Raw genomic sequence first — 26,570 nt, forward strand, 5'->3', positions numbered from 1 at the left:
AAAAAAATGTGTTTCTAGTTCCCAACAGTTTTAGCATGGGAAGGTACATAAATGAAAAGGAGAAAAAGGAGATATGTCGATCGAATTCGGGTGTTTCTAGCTTGTTCGCCTGTTTGAATTTGGAAAACATGGACAAAAATCAAGCTATTTTAATTAACTGTACAAGCAAAACTGCAGAAAAAATACAACAATATAATTACTACTAATTTACTAAATACATTAATGTTGGGTAACGATTACATTGTACACAGATTTTGCCTCTGCCAGAATAAAGCAAGCCTGATCGGGAATGCAATACAACTAAACCCAACCCCCCAAAGGGCAAGGTTTAGCATAGAAAACTTCACCAATACTAGTTAAAAACCATTCAGCTTTCAAGGGTCATGTTCTCACATCTTTTAGTGCACCCCCTTTTTCGAGTTCATTGACCAAATCTCTAAGAGATGGAACCTTAGAAGCCAAGGTTCTATATAATCTAGAATACCGTGCTCGAGTGCCATCTGCAGTCCTTGCTAGGGCAAGCAAGCTTAGAGCCTCAGGTAGTTCAGAAAATATTTGTTTCATTTCGTCCAAGCTAACATTTTCCAAAACAGAGGGCCTAGGGGCAACCCTCACAATTTCACCACCTTTAGGTTCTTGAACTCGAGCTTCAGCTTTAATGACTAGTTCTGAATTTGAGTTTGCTCCACATTTTATTATAAAAGGTGTGGCAGTGCCTGTGTTAAATTGTAGCACATTCCACTGTGCAACGTCAATTTCAGATCCGGTGCCTAGATCTGTTGATGGATTGCGACCATGAGATAGATCTTGATTGTGGTCATCTTCTTCAGGAATTGACTGTATCATAACAATAGAGGATTTAGGCATCACAAAAGAAATCAATCAAAATTATTTTTCATCAGTTAAGTCCCCGGTAGTTTACAAACTCAACTCTAGTCCCAAACATTAGAGCAAACAACTAGTATTGGTTTATTTCAGCAAAATCATGGTGATGATACTTTAAAGGGTATTACCAACTCGTAAACACCGGTGAAAGGAGGACGAGATGATTTACACAAAAAGAGAATACAGTAGACCTAACACTGCATACCTCAACCATGCTGCAAGCTTCAGAAATCTGGCTCTCAGCACATGGATGATCAATTTCAAGAAGTGAAGGCATCTGTTCTTTTAGTTCATTAAGAGAAGCGAGCAATGCTCTTTTCTTACTTTTGCTTAAGATGTTCACAGAAGATTGCCTGGTTATATCCTGTTTAAAAAATACCTAGAAATTATTGATATTATCCAGTAAGTTTACAAACTTACAAAAATGGATTTGCACAAATAATATTAGAACCTTGATCTGCTTTAATATTCCATCGAGTGAAATGAGAGATGCTAATCGTGCATCTTCAGCTGCAGTAGAAGGATTTGAGATAGGCGATCCCCCATTTTCCAATGTCAATAAAGCTACATCACTTCTCATTTGTTGCAGAATCTGATAGTAAAAAAAATGAAGGACTTGATATAAACCAATGATAATAAGAAACTCGTCTAAGAAAACAGTAGTGCACCAGTACCGATATTTAAATGATTGAAAAATCAGATATATATGTATATACCATATTCATAATTCAAATTCTTTATTATTTTTTCCCACTTAATAAAAAATCATATGACTTCAACCAAGAGGAAGTGGTATTTGGGAGGGGAACTAGGGAAGAAGCTCAAAATAAATCCATGTTGCAACATTGCCTATATGCACTCAACAGTGTGGGTTTTTGGTTCCTTGGCTATGCATTCCTATATTTTATGATATTCGAGTCTGTAATTCGTTTTATCCCAATTTTTCAGAACTAAAATTTCCAATTTCTTCCCTGTTTAATGGCAACCTTCATCTAGTAACTAAAGCAAAGACAAAGGCTTGAACTCAGTGCAGAAACTCATGACATATGCAAAGGTAAATTCATATAAAACGAGTACAGACAGCCATGCATATTAAAAAGTTGAAAAAACAAAGCACCTTCCTTCTTTTATGATCAACAGATTCTAGAGCTGAACGCAACTTGGATACTTGTGCTGCATCTTCAGCCTCTTCTGTTGCCAAGGTACCAGCAATATCCTGATTAAAAAAAAAAAGCACAGCTGGACATTATTTAAGGAGTATAACATCAGAAAATGCTCAAGTATTAAGAGGAATAACGGTAAAATGTTTCATTCTTTTTTCTTTCTATCGAAGGTATACACCCAATTAAACAAATAATAATGCAAATGTAACTCATGGATGGCAACAAGAGATGAATGCAACAAATTTAAAGAAAACAACTTTGTTAAATTCTACGCAGCTTTGGGAACTCAAAAGTACATTCATGTAAAAGATGTCAAACCAAGAAATTAAACCGTTGATTTGGACTGTTGTTATTGCATGATGAATGTGATAAACATGGTTTGTAAGCTATGAAGCCCATATACATACGATACAACACAGATACAATAAATATTTAAAAATCATGATGCAACACGGTCAAGATGCATTAAAAAAAAAAGTGCATTTGTGAGAGAGAGAGAGAGAGAGAGAGAGAGATAACATAAATGCACGATGTTTGTTAAGAGACGCTCACATTGCTAATTACTCGTTAACATATAAACAATCAGTAATCAGTTTCTGATGATCGCAATTTTACAAAAAATAAAAATAAAACTTGTCATAGTAACAAGTATACATATTTATATATCTTTTCCCCACGTATACCGGAATATTATTTTTTTACTATGAATGTGCAACAAAAACATACAATTTTGTGTCTATAGTTAGTAAGATGTGTCATCTCCAGATGACAACTGTGTTTTTAGTTGAGAAGAAGTATTGAAGATGTATTTGAGAAGTAATGGTGGAAATATTTTTAGAAAATTAAAATTCTTACAATTGGGAGTTAGACCTAACTCAACCTTACAAAACCGACTTGTAAGTTAAGGATTGCCTCTACTTATAAACTCATGTCCAGATCATCTCACATTCGATGTGAAACTTCTTAACACTCCCCGCATGCCCAACACTATTGGGCTTGATGCGTGGATATAAATGGTGGGTGGCCCGATAGCGGAAACCTGATAGCAGGTGGCCCAACAGATCTTGGAGAGGTTCCGATAACATCTTACAATTGGGAGTTGGGCCTAAATTAGCCCTACAAACCGGCTTATAAGGTGAGAATTCCATCTACTTATAAAAAATGTCCAAGCCATCCCACATTCGATGTGGGACTTCTTAAAAATAATTATCAGATGCTTTCTACATACATCGGTGTCGGATATGTGTCAGAAACACATACTTTTTTGTTTTTGAAGTTTTCCTCTAGTAATCAAGAAATTGAGATGTGACTTTATAGTCAATATATGCAGATCTAACATGAGGCGCACCTTTAAGTGTTGTAGCTGAGAAGTATATACACGTTTTGAATATTCAAATAATAGCTGGCCAAGGGCATCAGTGTGTGGAGGCAGAGCAGCACCAAGTCCAGCCATCCAACCATCCATAATCGCTGTTGAAAGAAGTTCTAACTGACCAGTTGACCCCCCAGACGCATCATTTCCAGAAACAGATAGAAAGTCAAAGCTCTCTGCAAGCCACGATCTAATTTGGCGCTGCAGCTCACCTGCCGGAGTATGTACAAAGAGTGCAGCAAGAGCCTTGTTACCTATTGCAAAACTTTTGGCTTCCTCAGTAATTTCTCTAAGCTTCCCACCAGTCACCTGCTGTCTCCAGATTTCCTGTGCAGTTTATTTCAAATTGTAAATAAAATAAGGTAAAAAGAAGAATCAACATGCAACAAAAGTTCTAAAAATTGATGTACTTTGTAGGTATTATACAAAAGAAACAAGACAATATGCAACCAAAGTCCCAAAAGCTAGCAAGAAATTTTCTTTAATTGTTAGGATGATAATATAATTATGTAAGATACGGACACCAAGAAATAATTAAAAAAGGCTATGTTCACGGAGTTTGAAAATAAATCATAGGAACTATTCTTTAATTCCTCAATAGTTTTTTACGCCTCATTAACTAAGCACTTCTTTAGTCGGAAAAGGCATAAAGATTTATATAATAATAATAATAATAATAATAATAATAATAATAATGATAATAATAATAATAATAATAATAATAATAATAATAATAATAATAAATTAATAGGTAATAGCAGCTACCTGATCAATCCCACGAATCTTCAACACAACGGATGAAAATTTGGACTTCTTTTCTGGCTTTAAATTCACTTTAAATCCCTGGATCTGCTCATCAACATATTGTACAGGGGACCTTCCAGGACTATTCCCTCGGCTGGAACTTCTACTGCGGCCTGCATTAGCCTTCTCAAGAAAGCACTCGACGGGCAAGACCTTCCAAATTAATGCAAGATTCACCAAATTAAAACAAGGTATGCCACTATACCGGATTAAACACCGCAAAATACAGTCAAAACCTTATGATATTTTTTTAAAGAGAAATCCAACAACCTCTACTTGTCATTACCTTAATTGATTGCAATTCCGGGGACCTTGCAAGTAAAGATCTTATATACAGAATTCTAACACGTGAAACAAGCATGGTGTCCATTACTCGCTTTGGTTCCATTTTCCTAATAAAAGAGAAAACAGCATCCCTGATTTCAGCAAGTATCTCATGTTCTCTAGAGGCACCAGCTTTGATGACAGCAGCCAGAACCTGCACCAATTTTAAATACAATCATAAAAGTCTAGCTGGAGATGAAGATTAAAAAACTGTCAGGATGGGAATTGGTGCAGCCATTTTACTAAGAGCCAGAGCAATCAATATCAATGAATTGGTGTCTTTACTTCAGTGTCTTTTGCAGACAAAATTATACCTACGACCTCTCTTTGATGCCCAATACACACTTTTCTATACCACCAGCATTCAAACAGTTTTTATTGGTTTTGGGATCAACGGGTTTTTTGAGTTAAACCTTTTTGGTTCCTAGTTCAATTAGTTAAACAGGCCAGTCTTGTTCAGTTTCGAAAACATGGTTACCGAATAGTTTAAGCTTTTAGGATAGTTGGGATATATACCCAAAAGCCTAATCTCATTATTTTCCCGAGGCTCGGGCCCGACACATTAAAGATTCAGAATATTATATAACTGGAAAGAACATATCTACAAATGCTATAATAAAGCTATTTTCAGCAAACTGAACCATCTTGATCTGGGTAAAAGTCATTCAGGGCATAAATAGATCACTGGTTCATACCAGCATCAAAAGCTTGTTTGCACCATCAGAAATGGCAGCATGACCTTCATATTGATCTGGGTCAAAGTCATTCAGGGCAGTAGTAAGATATTCACCCGCAGGGGTAGTCTTGACTATTTCAGAGCCAGATTTAACCAAAGCAACTGTTCCATCATTCTTAGCAGCAGCAGTCAAAGGTGAAGAAGGAGCATGTGTAGAATTTGCTACTTTGTTGTTGCTAGTGCCATTCCTAATTCAAGCCAATCAGAATACAGCCATTAATTATATACTGGAAACAAAAGGAAAATGCAAATCATCCAGGTAATAAAATAGATTCTACCTTGTCGTATTCTGAGGCTGAATATTTACTGATTCACGAGATAATGGACTTGATGGCTGAAAAGAAGGTGCCAACTTTAGCAAACCAGAAATACAGCACATAAGGATGACTATCAATATAAATAGTTAAACTTTCGATTGTATGAAGTTAACCAGGTATATAGTGAAACTTTCCTACCATAGGTGACCCAGTCACAGATGCTTTCTTCTCAGTCAATCTATCAAACAATTTCTCATTTTCTTCATGCAACCTCTGCAAAAATTCAAACATAAAATTGAGCACCTCACAAAAAAATAACAAATTACACTTGGCAAATCAAATCCAAAACATCTAAAGAATCCAAAATTTTAAGCTTATGATTCTTGGTTGCATATTTAGCTTTATTTTGTTCCGTTTCGTTCCAGATATGGTGCCACCAGGGCAATGAGCCAATCACTAAATCTATACTCATTTTTGTTCAATAGCTTTATTATCTATATTGTTTCTTTCATTTACAAGGTCATCATATGTACATCACTTTGCATCTATAAGATGTCATGTGCAGAGTGCTAAATAAATTATGTTTTTATAAAAACGAAACTTTCATATAAGCAAAAAATAAATAAAGTTGGAGATCAAAGAAGTAAAAAAAAATAACCATAATTTAATAGAGAAAAAAAATTGGTAGACTACTACTATCAGACACAACTGTAAAGCATAGCAGACCTCAATCAGAGCATCACGTTTCTTGAGTTCCTCTTCTAATTTTTTGGCTACCACGGTGCCATCTCCAGTTGTTCTGGAATCAGATAGAGCTGCAGACCCTGTCTCTGAAACAAACGTTGAACTACTTTTGCTGGATCCAAGTGCTTCGCTGAGCTCAGTTTCAAGGGTTCTGATTTTAACCTGGCTCGGAGACGAAAAGCAGAGAAGGTTACATAAATAAATCGGTCGACAAGAATGAAGAATGATGATCACATACATAATTACATCTAGGAGTAAAGTTTAACTCAATTTGTTTGCACTATAAATCAGATAATTCAGAAAAGGGTGTGACGGATAGTGTTCAAACTCCTCAATGAGATAAATATGTGTACAGTGAAGAGACCCAAACTGTGGCATAAGTGGTGCTCCTACAGCGGTTTTGCTAGGAAGGCCATTCGTGCATAAATTTGATGATATATAAGCTTGGCAGAAAGGAATACAAGCAACTAGAGAGAGAGAGAGAGAGAGAGAGAGAGAGAGAGCAAGAACAAAAGTTATGAAAAATGCAGAGTTGGGAGAAAATGTGAAGAATATAAGGTTCAATCATAATTATAAAAATGTAAGATAAAGCATCAAGTGAACAAAATTGATTTAGACTATTTGTTACATCCTGTCAGGAAACTGTAGTTATTAAAATAATAAGAAATTGGACTTATGCACACCATTAAGTTTGTGATGAACATTTCATGTACACAAAGAGAGAACCAACCTGCAAATTTTGGATGGTTGAATCTTGCTGTTGTATCTGCAATTTTTGATCTTGTTCTAACTGTAATAGCTGAGCAACTTGATTTCTAAGCTGAGTACTTTCTTCTTTCTCAATCTTATACTTATCTGAAAGCAAAATATGCTCTGACTGCAAGAGATAAAAGCAATAATATAGCTCACTGACAAGCCTGAAGCCTATACATTCAAAGCTAATAATAAAGTGTTGATAGAAGAGTATGAATGTATACAGATATTAGGGATCATTTTTCAACACACCATCTAAGTCTCTTGGGTAAACAAAGTACACATGCCATTCATCTTTGAGATCAATTCATAGAATTGGAAAAAAAGAGAATTGGAAAAAAGAGAATACATATAAAAGTTAATATCAGAAGAATAAAAATAGACAAAGCGACCTCCATCTTTTTCATAAGAAACAAAAGACAATCATTAGGATCAAGAAAGAATACTCATTAAATGCATCCACTTATATGAGGGAGAGGTGGATTTTTAGCTAACATAAATAAGGGTATAAAAGAAATTCTAATTATTAATACTCGTGATAACACTACTACCACTATCCCTTATTATAAAACCCTCCAACAAAGTTCACAGATAATAAGAAAAGTAGTTGTAGTAATAAATTGGTAAAAAATGTGTTACTTTTACATATTCACCCCTACACTATTGATATCATTATCATAAGATAGAGAGAACATTTTCCTTTTCCAATAGTAAATTAAATAGGGGCGTTTTTGTAAAGAAATCATTAATGAATGAAGAATTTTACTCTTATATTAAGGGATAGAGGGAGTATTACTAACTATGAACCTATATTCTCAAAAAATGTTGTACAAATGTTCTTGTTCTTCTAACATTTTGCAGCATGAAAAGAAAATAGCACGACTCAATGGATAAACACAAGTCAAGCATGCAATATTTTGAAGAAAAAATTTGTCAAACCACCAATAACCTGTTACTGCATAAATTGCCAAACCTTTAAATCGGTCTGCAATGCAGAGGAAACTTTCCATGCCTTTTGCACTTCATTGAAGAGTAAAACGCACTGATCATTAGCATCTTTAAGTGCTTGCTTGAGTCCCAGACCCTCTTGCTTTAGATCGTGAATTTCTTTTTCCTTCTCATACAACTCCTTACGGGCATCGCTGGCCTATAAAATCATGACAAAAACAATGCAGAATATAAATAAGGATGTTATAATCATCAAGTCCTAGTTTAAAATAGGCATCATTCTATCAAGTATCCACATGCAATTTTACCATAATAATAATAATAATAATAATAATAATAATAATAATAATAATAATAATAATAATAATAATAATAATAATAATAATGATAATGATAATGATGATGATGATGATAATAATAATAATAATATTAATATTAATAATAATAATAATAATAATAGTTATTATTATGGTTTTAAAATGATCCCATAAAAAAGTCATACAGATGGATAAAACAACATTAAATTTTTTTTTTTTGAAGAAGCTAAATTAGCCCACTCAAACTGGCACCAGAGAGAATTGAACCTCAGACCTCAAGAGGAGCACACTCCCATGTCCCAAGCCAATACCAATGCACCAACCCAAGTGGGTAAAACAACATTAAAATTAGAAATGGGAATGGGAACTTACAACATCTTTCCATTTTTTTATTGTATCTCGGTTTCCAAGACTTAAGACAGAATTTCGAGCTCTAGCAGAGAAATTGAGAGACATCAATGTTTCTGATAAATTTGAAACACTTGGACAGACATTCACAATCGTCAGAGTTTTTGAACTCCCACCTACACATCAAATAAGACACTTGAAATATATGCAAATGGAGTATATATAAGCAATTGTATTTATTAGTTTGTGTTGAGAAGGAAAAGAAATACGACAGGTGATGGAATCAATGTGTCTAAATTACAGACCAGAATCATAAATGCAAGGATTTACGGTGACCAAAACTTCCATAAGTACGTAATAGCACAGAATCATGACATTATTTCTTGTCAACAGATTTGAGGAACTCTCAATGACTTAGTGAAGACTGAAAATCTCCGTCAATTGGTCATTTGAAAAGACAAAAACTAGTGGTAATGTCCTGAGATATGAGCCATGTTTAGATAAACAGCTTAATTAAGCGCTTATAGCATAAGTGCTTATCATAAATTGCCTATGTATAAGCTATTTCTATAACAAAAGATAAAATAAAGTCAAATTGTTTTCATATAAGTTATAAGTTATTTTCATAAGCTATCTTAGAGAGTTTATGAAAATAAACTGAAAACAGCTCATGGACATGTCATAAGTTGTTTTCATAAGCTCTACCAAAGAGTCTCATGGTCTTATCCTTAACGAAATAGCAATCTATCTCAATGCGTTAGGTCCTTTCATAGAACACTGAACTTGAGAAGAAATGCAAGATAACTTAATTATCATAAATGATTTTCATCTACACAACACCCCCAAGCCTCAATTCTATCTACTGCTCTTATTCTCTTTTCTCTTTGTTCCTCCTTTGTTAGGGGTTAATGAACTCCTTTGACCCCATTTTGTTCTTCGTTTGACTTTCTTTCCCAATTTTGTGCACCCAATCTTCCTAGTATTTTGAAACTTTCGTCGGCTTCTCTTATACCTGAAGGACAACTTTGCTCCTATCTTCTGGCATTGGCATTTATGGTTTGTTGTTGCCAACTTGACCTTTCAATTCCAGATTGTTTACCGCCTCCGCTCTTGACTCGAATTACTTACTTGGCCTCTTCTTTGGGTGCTGCTCTGAATTCTTTATCAGTTTGTGCCCATGCCACAGGTTCCTGTTAGCTCTCTTATTGGATACTGTACAGCTTCTGAACTCACTATTGGCACCCCACAGGCACAGGAACAGCTTCAAGATCAGAGCACTGATACCAATTAATAGAACCCAGTATTGTATTAGAGAAAATCGGGAAGAATTCCCACGAATGCATAACAAAATAGCAGATACTTGAGGCTCTGGCCACCTCCCAAATTCCCAAAGGATGCAGCTATTTAAAACTGACTAGTTGATCGCCCTCTAACCCTTGCCTCTTATTTATATACTTCATTACCCACTTGCCACCTTATGGTAATTCCTAACCGACTAACTAATCGGGATTAACTATCACCTAACTAGCATCGTGATAGAAAGGCAAATTCTGTTTCTAATACATCATCATCTGATAACTCAAACACCAAATAGATGCTGAAACAAGTTCATAAATAGAAATAAGAAAATATCAATACCAAGTGAATCTGCTAGAAGTTTTGTCAGCACTGAATTTTCATAAGGAACAATATCCTTCTTTGATGTTAAAGAAAACAAAACATCTCCCAACCTGCAAAGACATTTCAAAAATGCCACAATGAGTTATACAATGAAATTTGACATGCAGAAATTGCCCAAAATTTCAATAAAAATTAAGACAGAAATGTGTGTGTGTAATTTTGATAATGAAGGGGGAAAATGCTTCAAAATTACATACGCCGAAAGTGACTTCATAACATGCAGCAAATCTGTGACACGCTCACCACTATCGTCTTCTGTTATTGAACCTTCACTTCCAGCCAAGTCAACCAGATAAAGTTTGCTATATGAATTCTCACCAGTGATCGAATTGTTATAAAATATGTGTATTGTGACAATCCTGACAAAGCAAAACATGAAATCCAGAGAGCTAAATTAGAGTATTTCCCTCGCTAGAAAACCAGCTACACATGCACACAATTATCAAAATTGTAACATCTACCAAAAACTTATACAACTATTTTTCTGATAGAATATCAGAGTGATACAGTACAAGAAAATATTAACCTTTTAAGATTCTGTCCTTAATATTTTCTTCTTCCCTATTGTTGAGTTACAAAAAGTATAAATGAAAATAAAGAGAAAAACTTAGCATTGTAATTACATCCCTCAAATAAATACTCAGCTGTCCATTTGATTGATCATTCCAGTTGCAATTGTAAAAGTATGCTATCAATATAAGTTTATCATGCAACTTAAAACATAATAAATAAAACCATGGTACAATATAACCATGGCCACACATGATGTGGGCAGAGAATTTAGACCATACAAATGAGATACGTTGATCTTTAATAAATCATTTCCCCGATTCTGAAAAGCAGTTTTTAGAACTGTAGAGAATTCCAAAGGGTTATCGACATTTTCCTGCACCAGTTCTACGGAACATTCAGCCGATCCAAAGCCGAGTTTTGGCATGTTTTTCCCTGACTCCAAAAGTAGATCCCTAGTCTGAAAGCACATAAAAGGGGTTTGCACAAAAAATTAATAAACACAAGTGAACTAAAAACCTGGATGCAAACCAGAGACATGACAAATGATGTGCATGGTAAGTGAAAGAGACCTGTTCATTATAAAGTTCACAAACTGTAACACAAAATTTATATTGAGAAGTGGAGGTTGTATCCAAGTTGGCTAAATCAAACAACTCCTCAAAACACCGAGCATATAAACCCCGATCATAGCTCGATCCTTCCTGTGAATAATCAATGAACATCAAAGAAGCAATTGATCAGACCAAACATTATTAAATGTAAAAAGAAATTAAAAATTAAAAATTTCAACAATTGGGCAGCCATTTCAATTTTTACAGAATACTGAATTTAAGACCCTCATCCAAAAAATTTATCAAGGGAAAGTGATCTGCACATGGGCCGCACACACACACACAGCAAAAAATATAGAGAGTAACCATAGTGTGTGTTTTTCCGGAATGGGTTTGACCATAGGCAAATATGGAAACATTATATCCATCCAAAGCTGACTGCACCAGTGGTTGGACATCACTGAATAACTCAGCTGCAAATAGAGCATAAAGGACTATATAAGTAAGCTGTATATTGAAGACTACTTTTCAGCTCAAAAAGGATAGTATTATAGTAATATACATAGAATAGAATCATTTTACCTTGTCCAACATGAGGACCATAAACTTTATCAAACTCATAATCTTTTTTTGGGTTAGCAAATGAATCATCACCAGTATTTACACGAATTGTGTGATCATCTGGAAAATCAACAACTGAAGGACCTTCATCTTCAAATAACGGCCTTGTCCGACAGAATATGCGAATGCTTCCTGCAAAAGATATTAATGGCTAGACAGATGTTTTCTGCTCACAAAGCTTAAAAAAAGCTTTAATAATAGGAAGGTTGAGTATTTAACTAGCTTCAGTTACAGTAGCTATAAATAAAACTATGTATAAAAAGTGTATTTTTGGGTGACAATAAAAAGTGGATATGAAGAAAGAAACTGCCCAATACTAAAGGAAAATTTATACAAAGTAATTACCTTTAGATGTCAATAAATCATTGAACAATCTCTTTTTCTCATTGATCAGTGGTGATATTCTTGCTTCAGTTTCAAGGGCAACTTGATCTGAAAGTCACAGTATGCCACAATTTCAAAATTTAACGACAGAAAGAGAAAACCAACAGTACAGTAACTACACGCACACACACACATGTACAACAGATTAAATTACAATGCCGATATCTTCCACCCTAACCATTTTGGTACCAAAATATTATTATTATTATTCATGTACTTCAAGAAACTAAATCCTAAACCTAAACCTACCACATTTATTGTGGTCACACAGATTAGACAGAGTTTAAAGAATAAGTCTCATGTTGTCACTGAAAGTAAGTAATCTAATAAAAAATAATAATTTATATGAAAACGTCAAATTTCAAAACCCACTACTAATATAGCATGAGGTAAGAGTCAATATGAATTAGTTTCTTACCTAACTTGCGGGTTTTCTCAGCAAGAACACCAAGATATCGTGTAACTCTATCAAGTTTTGCATTTGAATATTCTTGAAGCTCACTTGCTTCTTGTCTTAACTGCAAATAGTCGTCTCTAGCAAGCTGTGCAGAATATTCTATGTAATTGTTAACACGTAATTAAACCAAACAAAACAAATCAGCAAGAATACAACATAAAAAAAGTTACTCAACCCAGCAAGACTGGCCTGTAAGAATGTCCAAACTACCCAAACCCTTATGAACCCAATACATTCCTAAAATTCAAAAAAGAGATTTTCAATAAGTAATTTATATTTACTAGTAATACTGCAATTATTGATTACATTAAGAATCATGTCATTTAGCTTAAACATTTTAGATGCCATCTATGGTAAACAGATGAAAGTAAACTACTATAGCTATTTATTTTTTAAATGGCCGTATTTAGTAGAACCTGTTTTTATACAACAACAATTCATTCATTTTACATAATATGTACTATCACATCTTCCAAGTCTCCAATTTAGCTCTTGGTTTTATCCTAAATTCTCCTACACCGAATTCTTCTTCCTCATGTTATATTAGTCTAGAAAGCCTCCCCCAACACATCCTAGTCCTTAGTTCAAAACATTAACACCTCAAACCGCAAGAAAACTCCCACTCTATCATCTGCATTACAAAATGACCAAGAACGAAATCATTACAAGTCATAATATAGTCCTTAGTTCAAAATATTCCCACCTCAAACCGCAAGAAAAGTCCCTCTCTATCCTCTTCATTACTGAATGACCAAGAACTAAACAATTACAAGTCATAATAGAGTCTGTACACTTCATATTAAAAGCGTGTCATATTCAATCTCTTCTATTATCTTAAGTTATTATTACTAGTATCCGCATGTCAGTATCATGTCCGATGTCCGTGTTTGTGTCTCATCAAAATAGACATCCCAGCAAATTGACTATAGTTCACACAAGCAAATTGGAGTGTTTTGTTCAAGTGTGATGAGTTTGTGCCACGAAAATCTTCTTTCCCTCGAACACACAGATCAACACAGACATATCAAATGAGAGAAGATCTTATAACAAATTAAGTAATTAACACTGTAAGAAACTTAATTCAGTTCAAGACCGCATAACATAGTGCATTCAGGTTCTACAAAGCCTTCAAACTCATCTTGCAAACAACAGTACCTCACCTAACACCTTTACTCTCTCGAATTCACACATTGAAACTAGTCACACCTTAAACAACAAAGTAAAGCTAAAACGTCGTCGTTGCAAACCGAAGCAAAAAAAATCACTGAAACACTTGCCAAATTGAGAAGAAATTCAGAAAATGAAGAAGAAGAAGAAGCTACAATTGGAGATGAAAACAACGCATTACCTTAACTTTATCGTTTAACCGTTGAAGCTTAGAAGCTGTAGTGATTTTATGGTGCGGAAGAACCGATGAAGTCGAAATAGAGTATCTCCTTACTAACGGCGCATTAGGTTTCCGATCGTCGTGCTCTGACGGCGACGACGACGCCTGCGACGGCGAGGATGACTTCCATGGTTCAAAGCCGGTAACGTCCCAGCTCCAACGGTTTCGTTGCTCCGCCATTGGTCTCAGATTTCGTTTTTCTCTCTTTCAAATTTTGAAACGAGAGAAAGCGAAACCGAATGAATTATTATTATAAATATAAATGGAATATTTAATTTTTGAATTTAAAAAATGGAAATATAATAATAAATAAGAAGAGCTTTATGGTTGTTTTGTTATCATTACTTAGCTAGCTTGTTGATAATGAATGGAGGGAGAAGAGAAAAGATGGTGTTTGGTTTTTGGAGTGTGTAAAACGGTGTCGTTTTTAGTAAGAGTGTTTTTAATTTTAAAGTGTTGTTGGGCTTTTATGGCTCACATAATATTTTGCGTTTCTTGTTTTTTCACGCTTCGCTCTCAGCTTATATTAAATTAAATTAATTAAATTGTTGTGTTTTTTGAATTTTGAGATTTTTGAAAGATAAGGCAAAAACATGTGAAGGGTGAGTTTGTTCTTCTTGGTTCTTTCTTATACCTTCATCTTCACGTTAAATTCGTGTGTTTTTTATGTTAATGTTAACAGGCGAAGTGAAGGTGGATTTTTTGTGGAAGTACATTCTTGATTCTTCTTTGTTTTTTTTTTATATATAGTTGTGGAAGTATATTCTAATTATAGTCTATAATTTGAATATTATAATTTATAGAATTCAAAAAAGGAGTTAAATCAACACTAACTAAATACTTATAAAAATGAATATTATAAACATTTTATGTGAAGAATATTACAAACACTTTAATGTTATGTCTTTTTTTTTTAAGACAATGTTATGTTGTCATCTCTAAATTTTATTATAAATCTTAATCTTAATCTTATCTAAATCTAAATTTAATCTAAATCTAAATACTAATATACTATACATTTGAGGTTTATTTTATAAGTCTTCATTTAATTGTTAGGTACACATGGCACTCCTCACAATGAATATATGAAATTGCAATTAATTCGTTTAATAAAAAAGGAAACAATTCAAATTCAAATATTAATTTCCATATTAAAATTATTAATATTATTTCAAATTAGAATGATAACACCTTATGAAAAAAGAAATTATTAAAAAGGAATGCACCTTATTAAAAACAAAATGATTCACAATGAAATTAGAAAATCAATATCATACTAACATATAACATAAAATATAAATATTATTCATGATTTAGTCCAACAAATATTATTCATGATTGAATAAAAAAATTGATTTTTTTTCTTTATTCTTTTATTAAACAAAAAATCTTTACTAGACAAAATTTGAAATGATGCTTAAACTATTATTTCAAAGTTGACATTTGTAGATAATTAATTAATAATAATTATGTCATAAGGCAAGATATCATTCTATTTTTACACTTTTTTCTTGTTCAAGATTTTTACAAGTTTTTTCATTCATAAAGAGAAATATTTTTCTACCCAAATAGTAATATTTTGTCCCATAAGTGTAGCTCAAATGGTAACTACTAGGGACATTATTGGAGTAGTCGGGGTTCGAACCCCGGATTCCACATTTCTTCACATTTAAATGTGTGAGAGTCTAACCACTAGACTACTTAACAAATCCGAAACAATTTTGTGTGAAATGTGAGAAAAGTGAAAAAATAATATTGCTTTCAATTTTTATAGGAGAGCAAAATCGTCACTTCAAATGAATATGTTGGGATGAAGAGTTAAATGTAAGGATGAAAGAGATATTATTCTTATATAGATTGTTCTATATGTCAATTTCACTGCATATGCCATCTAGGATTCAGAATTATAAAGATGATATATCTCTGCAAGGAGAAAATTGTAATCAATGTATATGAATATGAGAGAAAAATAAGATTTACCAAGTAGTATAGTGAATTAAATTAAAAATCATACCTAAGAAAGAATATGATACAAAATTATAACACTTGATTGCATATTTGGTCTCTTACGTTTATTTTAAGTTTTAAGGTGGTCCTCTATGTTTAAAAAGTTTCAAGTTGGTCCCTTATGTTACTGATGTCAACATCAATTTGTTCTTTCCGTTAAATTGTGAGTTAATTTCGTTTAACTTGTCGTTAAATTTTGAGTTAATTTTATCTAAAACTTTCACGTGGCACCCTTCTAAGTTGTCCACGTATGCAAATCTGTTAGTCACGTGGACGATTTAAACAGAAATTTGATTAAAAGGACTAAAAGTTTTTTAAACGTAAATGACTAAATTAAAACTTAAAATAAACGGAAGTGACCGAACACAATTAAGCCAAATTATAAAGGTGCTGTATGTACAACAGTCAACAGCTATGATGGGGAGAATCCAAAAGCCTGGCAAAGAAAGATGGTAACTATTGAACTACATTCCTTCAACAAACAAAATTATTGAACTACATCAATACTTCTTTTGCATTTTTAATTAGCAACTTCACCCATAGTCCATGGCATTATTAAAGGGTTGTTGGAAACAAAAGAACAATCACAGAGGAAAATGGAGCCTCAAGAACAATTTGAGCATATAAAACCTCCAACATAGCCTCGGAATAATGAATGAACATAACTGAATTTCAACCATAGGGCAGCCATTTTGATTTATTTAGTCTTCTAGATAGACAACACTGAATTTGATAAGTTTTACAACAATATAAGTGATTAATACATTTCAAATAATTGGTTAATTACATTTAGTAGATAAGTAATAGATATATCCGATGTCAAAACTCATTAATCATAACGTAATCTACCAAACACAAATTTAAACGTGCTTAACCACAATTTTCACCTATTCAAACCTAAGGCCGATTAATTGATGATGAAAACAAAATACATAGAAGACTTAAAAATAGAATTGAAACGTAAAAACAACTTAAACAGACATATGCAAGGTTGAGCAAGGATTGTTCTGAGAACCCTTAGCATTGCAGCGTACCGTCTTAATTATATTTTCTGCCACAACATCAAGTGACCTTCTTTTCTCCTCACTAACATCTCCAAGCTGTACAATATCCAAAATCCTCTCGTTGGATTGACTTGATACTTTCTTCAATGCTGAAGCCAATGTGTATGTCAAAGCCGGACAAGTTCGGGTCCGGAGAGGAGACATAAAAGCATCATCAAATAGTCTTCCATATCTCCACATTTTTCTTTTGTGTTTCTCTAAGGGACTTGTTATAATTCCGACCATCTTGATCATAGCATTAATCTGTCGCTCATACTCTCTGATATTTAATATGGCCAAAAGTAGCTCAGTGTTACAATTTAACGCCTGACAAAGCTTCATAAATATTCTTACAACATGCAACCCGGTGTAAGCAAGATGTTCATCATATAAGAACCTTTTCATTTCAGAAAGAATTTCTTCATTTTCTTCACCTCCTCCACTCAGGTATAAAACTCGATATAGTGTGACCTTGCATATAGGGTGGATAGAGAAATTTGCCTTTAAAATTTTCAATGCATCTATATGTGGAGTTGGAAGTCTCACAGGACATGATACACCATAAAATTTTGGAAACATATTGCATATATGCGTGAATGCTCTCAGATAGTTCTCAGGAGACTTTGTGAACAGTCTAAATGTTGACGCAGCAATAAACGAGTAATACATAGCCTCTCTATCCAGATCTGTTGTCGCAGCAACATAAAATGGCTCTCTAACCCTAATCAGCAGATTGTCTGAAAGATCAGAAACATTCATATCTTCGAGTGATCCTAGGCCTAGTTCATGATCTGAAAAAACATATTCAACAGAACCCTTTGTTGGGCGACGCAGATTATATGCAAGGACAAAAAGGATTCCTATTGCCTTCTCAGAGAGGCCGGAGGATAACATAGGTATCACATATCTTCCAAGAGTGGCTAACTCAGCAGTTCCAATTCTAGGTAGTTGATATCCAGGTTCATGTAGCCATGAATCATCAGGAAAGTCAAAGAGGGGAGCCTTACATGTTGTGCCCTTAAAATAGATGTCTGAATAGCTTGCAATATCTGGAAGATCTCGGAATCTTTCATCTATGATTAATTTCCTATCTATAGACCTGTATTTCGCAATTTTCTCTTCCATCGGATCCACGGTCATGGGCGTTGTCTTCTGCATCCTTAATGGCGTATCAGACATCTAGACAGGTTACTCCGGGACCCCTTCTACCATTGAATTGTCACCCAAAAAAAAAAAATCAAAACCAATACGTTTTATTTGGAATAAACAGTCAATTTAGTCCCTAAACTATCACTCTCAAAAAATTTGTCCTTAAACTATCAAAAAATTTGCAGTATTAAAAAAACCATTAAAACTGAAAAATAAATTAATGATAATATATATATATGAAATTATGTAATGAAAATAAAATAATCCAATGAATAGCAACTTTGCATCACTATTTATTTCCCTATCAACATTACTCTTCTCACCTCAAATCCCTTTGTTTGTTTACTATTTTAGGATTTAAGGTTTTAATTTGATCTAAGTTGGAAGCTGAGTGTGTATATCAAGTATCAACCCACAAACATCAGAAACACAAACGATAAGAAGAAGAAGAAGAAGAAGAGAGAAGAACCTGATGCGCGCAAGGATGTCAGGTTGACGGCCAGAATCAGGAACGTTTTTGGCGGAGAGAAGAATCAAAGGGTTTGGTTGGATTATCCGGGTTAAAAGAAAATTTTAGTTTTCAAATAAGTAACAATTTTTTATCACTATTTTACCTTCAAATTGAATAAGTGAAGGATCCGAATTCAAATCTGGACTCCTATCTATTATTTATAATATATTAAAAATTGAATTATTATCGAAGTTATTATTTTATCCTTATTACTTTTAATCACGTTGCAAGTTTTATATATTTCATTGTAATTTCACTAAAAAAGAAGAAAAAAAAAATATATAAAATTATAGAAAGTTTAGTCAATAAAAAAAATTATAGAAAAAATAGGAAGAAGCCGCATAAAAATAGGAATATAGTTATTATTTTATCCTTATTACTTTTAATCACGTTGCAAGTTTTATATACTTCATTGTAATTTCACTAAAAAAGAAGGAAAAAATATATATAAAAATTATAGAAAGTTTAGTCAATAAAAAAAATTATACACAGGACCATTATTTGTGACTTATACATTAAAAATTGGATAATTTATCATTGATAATTATAATCAAATCTATTATTTTTATTCATTTAATAATTTTTTTAAAAAATAGCATAATAATTTTACTTATATTTTAACAATATTATATAACAAATTCTTAAATATTTTATTCTAAATAAATTTTCTAGCATAATATAATAACAAACTTAAATATTGAATAAAAGTCAATAACACGTGCGAATGCACGGGTCTTTAAACTAGTTAAACATTTCAAATAGTTCACTTAAAACCTATACCAAAAGTCATATCCAAAAATATTAGTCCCATTTTCGGCCAATAATTAATAGAAGGATCACCAACGATGAATTAGTTTAAGTGGTAAGAGTTTTGGTCCTCTTAAGCATGTGGTCAGGGGTTCGATTTTTGGCGCATGCGTTTAGAGAAAATTTGGAGTTTTTTTTTTTTTTTGAATCATTTTTTTTTTTGAATCAGGAGTAGTTTAAGATCGAGAGAATGTATTTACTTATGATTTTTTTTTTGAATAATTTTACTTATATTTTTCAATAGTAAGTTAATTTGGAGTATTTTTCTTTTAAAAAAAAATCACCATATCAAATTTTGTAAATAGTTTTATAGTGAACCAAGAAAATATGAAAAAAGTGTAATAAATATAAACGGAGGGAGTAATAATAGTAACATTTTCTGGTTTTAATCCATAATAGTTCTCATCCACCATTGGACCTTCACAGTCATCAATGAATATGATGATAGTTCCTCAGCCTCACATATTTCAACCACCACAACCTATAATCACTCTCCTCCTTCATGGGTAGGTCTTATGGTTGCAATTTGAATTCAGTTAGTTGATGGCAATGCCTACAACTTTCCCCAGTTTCATTGTTAGGTCTTAACTAACAACATGAGTCAGCTTCTTGGTATTATCTGCAACAAGTTACCTCATTGGCAAAATGTCCCAATGGTGACGAACACTAATACAAATAGGAAAATGCTAAACAGTGCCTCGGACACTGGTTAAACATTTAAAAATAGAATTTTGTCTCGAAATACTGCATTCAATACCGCAAAAGTATTAAAAGTTGTCTTTTCAATTTTTTTTTTTTGTTGTATGCTTAACAAGTGTCCGGGGCACTGTTCAGCGTAATCCACACTAATAAGGTCATAAGTTTAAACAATTAAAATTAATACTATAATCTCATTGGTAAAGTGTGACATGACAACCAATAAATATTGATTCAGTAGGAAGTTGATTTATACAGCGTAATGATTCTTTGGGAGACAATCTGTAAGTCCTCGTGAGCCCCTAAAACTGGCAAAAGTTAATATCCATAAGTCCAAATTTATGTACTGTGCATAAGTCAATAAGAACCATCAGATTGTAACTGATCAAAGACCAAAGCTCTGAGGGTGCATGATGCTATCTCTCTCTCTCTCTCGTCCAATTCCTTCATCGCTGTTACCGACGAAACCAACGAAACCCATCATCGCTGTAACCGCTGCAATCTCTTCAATCTTCTTCGCTCTCGCTATCTTCGTTTTCCAATCGAAATCTTACAAATCGATTCTCTTGAATCGAACGAAAACGAGAACGAATTGCAATTTCTGAGATGAATCGGAATCGGAATCGGAGTTTTGCAATTTCTGAGATGAATTGGAATCGGAGTTCGTGAGAGAGGGAGTGAGTTCGTGAGAGAAGGTGTGAGTTCGTGAGAGAAGGTGAAGAAGATGAACAGTGATCGCGGATGAACAGTGATCACGTTTTCACTGTTTCGCGTAAGAGAAGATGAACAGTGAATTTTCGTTACAATTATTCTGGAAACCATTGTACTGGTTAAATGGTTTCAGAGAGTTAAAAAGTGAAACCATTTGTATTATAAATTGGTTTTATGTGTTTATTGAAATCAATATTGTGTTTTTATGGTTTTAAAAATCCTGGAAACCATTATGCTGATTAAATGGTTTCAGAGAGTTAAAAAGTGAAACCATTTGTATTATAAAATGGTTTTATGTGTTTATTGAAATCAATATTGTGTTTTCATGGTTTTAAAAATACTGGAAACCATTATGCTGATTAAATGGTTTCAGAGAGTTAAAAAGTGAAACCATTTGTATTATAAAATGGTTTTATGTGTTTATTGAAATCAATATTGTGTTTTTATGGTTTTAAAAATCCTGGAAACCATTATGCTGATTAAATGGTTTCAGAGAGTTAAAAAGTGAAACCATTTGTATTATAAAATGGTTTTATGTGTTTATTGAAATCAATATTGTGTTTTTATGGTTTTAAAAATCCTGGAAACCATTATGCTGATTAAATGGTTTCAGAGAGTTAAAAAGTGAAACCATTTGTATTTTAAAATGGTTTTATGTGTTTATTGAAACCAATATTGTGTTTTTATGGTTTTAAAAATCCTGGAAACCATTATGCTGATTAAATGGTTTCAGAGAGTTAAAAAGTGAAACCATTTGTATTATAAAATGGTTTTATGTGTTTATTGAAATCAATATTGTGTTTTTATGGTTTTAAAAATCCTGGAAACCATTATGCTGATTAAATGGTTTCAGAGAGTTAAAAAGTGAAACCATTATTTTAGTTAAATAGTTTCATATGGGCATTAGTGTCAAGATGTTATACACTGAAACCATTGTTATTAAGTAAAACATCACATAACCATTTTACAAAACCATGCTACATAAAACAAAAAATCATATAAAGCAATTAGGGTTAGTTTAGTTGAAATTTTTTTGGATAGTATGCATGAGATATTGGATTCGATCATTTTTTTATTGTAAAGAAAAATCGATATATATATATATATATATATATGTATATATATATATATATATGTAATTAATGTATGAGATTTTATTTATATTGTGATTATGATTGATAAAACTTAAAATTAAATTGTATGTTTGACAAGTATGCTTTATATATACATGAACCATTCGTTATTATGTTGAGCTTCGAGGGGGTGTATGACGAAAATTAATTAAAAATGGATTTTTATAATATATACTTCAAAGGAACAAAAGTTATTATTTAATTGGAAATGGGGGGCGTGCTAGAAATTTGGGGGGGGGGTGCGCTAGAAGTTTGGAGGAGGGAAAAAAATTGGGGACGCGCTAAAAATTTAGGGGAGAAAAAAAAATTGGGGGGCTCACAAGAAATCTAGGGAAAAAAAGATTAAAAAAAAAAAACTGGGGGTGCGCTAAGCAAATGGGGGGGGGCGCAAGTAATGGGGTAGTATATGGGGGGCGCGCGAGTAATGGATTGTCTAATTTTGGGCTTGGGCTGATTTTTGGTGTAGGAAGTAAATATGGTGGGTGTAGGAAACAAGTTTATGCATGGTGCATAAGTTTGGGCTTATGCACCATAACCACACCCCCTAAAACTCATTCTGTACGACATTACAACAATGTTGTCATTGCAAATATTTGACAACAATGTTGTCATTGCAAACATTTTAAATTAGATTCTATAATTCAACAATCAAATTAGTTATATTTTTGACAAACAATGAAATTACTTCTTCGTGATTAATCCTTAGTGTTTATAGGCGCGCTTTTATTTGAACTTCCTCTCTTTTTTGGGATTAATTTGACCGACGCTTTAAGGAACCAACATTCGAGTTCAACTTTTTAGGAATATAAAGTTGATTATCCGAGAAACAAGTAATGTTGAAATACTGGAGGATCAATGTTTTGGATTTTGGTTAGACTTTTTTTTCTATGTTTGGTTTGAAACTCGCATTGTTTGCTTATGAAATTTACACATGTTTCATGCACTTTTAGTTTCTAATGTGATTTCTTTGCCAAATTATTTTGCACAGCAAACAATGATTTGTGTTTCATGTTCCATCTTACCGAGTAACAAGAGTCAACTTAACTATAGGAAGTTGCTTTGTAGCATGAAATGAAAGGATAAAATAACAGATTATATATATATATCTGGCATATTTTATTTTAATGATACACTAATAAGATAAGCAATTTTTTCCCTAGATACACATATTTGCGGATCCAAGTACAAGACATGACATGTAATATATACATATCCCGTGTTTGGTAAAAAATCAATGAAAACTACTGATGTTGTACTAAGCAGTCTTCGATTTGGCGAGGGCTTTCTTCCTCTGCGCAAGCATATATGAGTACATGTGAGGACTACCTGCATAGAATTGCGAAATTTTAATCAGTTTTGAAGTATAAGGTGAAATTAGAAATGAATGTTGGGAATAAGGACATTAGAAGTAAGAAAGATGCTTTGTTCATGCCTGGAACGTAGATTCCCAATGCAACGATTGAGAGGTAAAAGAAATCGAATGAAGAGTTCCATGTATTCGGCATCCGTAGGCAATACTTCTCGGATGCCTGAAAAACATACCAAGTCAATAACTTGAAATTTCATGTTCCTGATAAACAAGATTATCTAATAGTTCTACTAAGTAGAGTGAATCATAAGTCATAAACTAACAAGAAACAACTTTTTTATTTGCATGTTTCTGATAAGTCATAAACAACACACAATCACTAGGTTTAGAAAACCTTTTTGGATAAACAGGTTAACTAAGCATCAATCATATAAGTGCTTATGAATAAACTATTTTTCTAAACCAAAAGATAAAATGATGTTAACTTGTTTTCATATAAGTTATAAGCCGTTTTGATCCACAAAACTAACATAACTACTAATTACTTCCACTTGCCTATAAAAAGGTTGTTTGCATAAACTATCCTAAAGAGCATATGAAAATAATCTGAAAACAACTTATGGACATGTCATAAGTTGTTTCCATAAGTTCTCTCAAATCGTCTAACTAGTGCTTAAGGCTATAGATAAGCTCAAATAAGCCATTCCAAACAGTCCGTATAGGCAATTTTGTCATTTGATGTTCAAATTTTTTACCTTAATGAATGGCAAGGCAAGGTATATCAAACCAACTTCACTGCTTATGCCTGTTGGATACAAAACTAAGAATGAGCTATATCTGCAAAGGAAAATTTTTAGTCAATATAAGAGCAAAATAAGATTTACTCAGTACTATATTTCATGAAGAAGGATTTTTACACTAAAATTTCATACCTAAGCCACAAAAGCCATGATGGGGCAAATCCAAAAGCCTCCTTAAATCCGAAGAAAGAATAGCGAATAATCTGAAATTTTAACAATAAAGAAGATGATAACTATTACTTCTCGTGCATGTTCAATCAGTGACTTCATCCATAGTCCATGGCATTAAAAGGTTGTCAAAAACAAAAGAACAATTACAAGAGAAATTTAATGTTGTTTTTGTAGTTACTTTTGTATCTAGTACTATTGGAAAGTTAAGTATTAACACTACATGATATTGCTTTTTATCATTTCTTGAGAAAATGTAGGAAATGTTCTATGATTAATTGATAACTATTCTGTAACAAAAATTGGTAACTTATTTATTTTGGCTAATAGTATTAAACAAAACAAACAAATTGGAGTATCATACAGATGGAGTGAGCGAGTGCTAAATGAAAGGAAAAGAGCAATATCATGAAAAACTTGCCTCAGTGATAGACCAGCTGATTAGTAGGGAGCTCACAAGAACATGCGTCCGAATCTGTCATTCAAAGATGCGGCAAATTTTCAAACACAGAATGACAAAAACTTAAATTACATAACATAGACCCCAACAGAAAAATAAAGGCTTTTATTCCTCCTATTTTCCCTCATTCATGATTTTGGCCCGTTTATTTCTAAATCTATAATTTTGTCCCCCAATTTTAGACCTCAATTACTAAATCATCGAAATTCAGCCTCAAAACGCATAGGTGCGGGAAAGCCAGACAATTTGAAAAGTGAGGACCAACATTGCAGATTTAGAAATTGAGGAACCAAAATCGTAAATGAGTAAAAATAGAAGACCAAAAATGTAATTAAGCCGAAATAATAATAAAAAAAAAGTTAAAATTTGTGTTCACCTCAGGAAAACTCCACAAGATGCCCCAAACCAGAAACAACCTTGAACCTATCTGAGGCAATGTTGCTGTTATTGGAGACCTCACAAGTCCTTTAAAAATCCAAAAAATAAATTAGAAAAAGTAAAAACTTAAAAACAAAACTCTAACATCAAATGAAATCTACATTAAGCATTTAAGCAAGGGATTACTCACCAACTAAACCATGAAGAATCTAGCATACCATGCAATACAACAAGAGTTCCCAAAAAGACCAACAAAAAAAAACACACACACAGAAGAAACTTGAGATAAATACCCACAATTTTTTTGATAATAATCAAAGAAAATAAGCAAAAGGGTGTCTCCAAAAGTGATAAAAATCAAAACTTTTCAACTGAAATACCTCTAATACAGCAGCTGTTTGAGCAAAAAGCAAGGGTTTTTCAGCTGCAGAGTAAACATGCTCATGACCCTGTTCCTTCAATGTCTTCAAAACAAGATACAGAACTTGTAACCTGCACAAATTCGGATCTGAGATAACAAGAGGAAAATGCATACATACATGAGTGAACAAGTGAGTGTGTATACACATACCATCCAAATAAAACGGTCCAATTGTAAAGGGTAAGGTAGAGTCTTCTAATAGGTGAGACGAAAGCAGCCATTGAAGGGAGATCTAAGAGGGAGGAGAAACCAAAGAAAGGTTCAAAAATTGAGAAATTGAAGAGAAAAAGTTGTAATTGTAATTATGATGAGTGTTTGTGATATGATGATTGGGTTATATAATGAAATAGGGTAACATGGGATTGAGAGGTAGTACAGTAGCCCCAACTTTCAACAACTTTTAATTAAAAGAGTGATTTAATAAGAGAGTGCAAATAATAACAAGAAGATGTGGCATAGTTTGGTTGGGTAGTTGAACTCATCAACCACGTCATGTGCTGGTAATAATAACATACAGATTGAACAGGCCTAGGTATCAGTTATGGTCGTTTGCCAGACAAGAACAGTAGGGTTTGGTTTCATAAGTGTATCTACACTCCGGCTTTTATGGGAAAAATTTAAGTTGACTGATTTAGATTTGATTTTGAATTTTGAGTTTAATATGGAGTAGTATGTTAGAGTAAAATATTTTCACAGTAAAGTTTAATAGGAATTAATTATTTTTTTACATTTA

The 26,570-nt window shown here is 33.0% G+C and overlaps 3 protein-coding genes across 4 annotated transcripts; all 3 read right to left on the bottom strand.

The window, feature by feature from the left end:
* Positions 1-129: 129 nt before the first annotated feature.
* Positions 130-14,826, bottom strand: LOC123924496 (kinesin-like protein KIN-14B). Its single transcript, XM_045977403.1, has 23 exons — positions 14,206-14,826; positions 12,819-12,942; positions 12,362-12,448; positions 11,978-12,148; positions 11,762-11,868; positions 11,414-11,545; positions 11,123-11,301; positions 10,529-10,690; positions 10,290-10,381; positions 8,676-8,827; positions 8,012-8,185; positions 7,016-7,162; positions 6,268-6,447; positions 5,740-5,814; positions 5,563-5,618; positions 5,244-5,472; positions 4,511-4,702; positions 4,186-4,377; positions 3,397-3,747; positions 2,003-2,101; positions 1,337-1,477; positions 1,091-1,249; positions 130-837 (listed from the first exon to the last, which is right to left on the bottom strand). Exons 1-23 carry the CDS (start codon positions 14,422-14,424, stop codon positions 382-384), a joined length of 3,876 nt encoding a protein of 1,291 aa, XP_045833359.1. The 5' UTR covers positions 14,425-14,826; the 3' UTR covers positions 130-381.
* A 2,235-nt stretch (positions 14,827-17,061) lies between these two features.
* On the bottom strand, positions 17,062-19,061 carry LOC123924498. 2 transcript variants are annotated; one of them, XM_045977406.1, is made up of 2 exons: positions 18,913-19,061; positions 17,062-18,496 (listed from the first exon to the last, which is right to left on the bottom strand). In XM_045977406.1, the coding sequence occupies exon 2, from the start codon at positions 18,471-18,473 to the stop codon at positions 17,223-17,225; it is 1,251 nt and encodes a 416-aa protein (XP_045833362.1). In that variant the 5' UTR covers positions 18,474-18,496; positions 18,913-19,061; the 3' UTR covers positions 17,062-17,222. The 2 variants fall into 2 exon arrangements, with proteins under 2 accessions (XP_045833362.1, XP_045833361.1); XM_045977405.1 differs by having other exon boundaries at positions 17,062-18,499.
* Positions 19,062-23,373: 4,312 nt separating this feature from the next.
* On the bottom strand, positions 23,374-26,354 carry LOC123924499 (very-long-chain (3R)-3-hydroxyacyl-CoA dehydratase PASTICCINO 2A). Its single transcript, XM_045977407.1, has 9 exons — positions 25,988-26,354; positions 25,797-25,908; positions 25,607-25,625; positions 25,415-25,503; positions 25,000-25,053; positions 24,543-24,613; positions 24,366-24,447; positions 23,734-23,830; positions 23,374-23,627 (listed from the first exon to the last, which is right to left on the bottom strand). Exons 1-9 carry the CDS (start codon positions 26,056-26,058, stop codon positions 23,557-23,559), a joined length of 666 nt encoding a protein of 221 aa, XP_045833363.1. The 5' UTR covers positions 26,059-26,354; the 3' UTR covers positions 23,374-23,556.
* Positions 26,355-26,570: the final 216 nt, after the last annotated feature.

This window comes from Trifolium pratense, linkage group LG4 (genome assembly GCF_020283565.1).
Source record: "Trifolium pratense cultivar HEN17-A07 linkage group LG4, ARS_RC_1.1, whole genome shotgun sequence".
In the NCBI taxonomy this organism is placed as follows: Eukaryota; Viridiplantae; Streptophyta; class Magnoliopsida; order Fabales; family Fabaceae; genus Trifolium; species Trifolium pratense.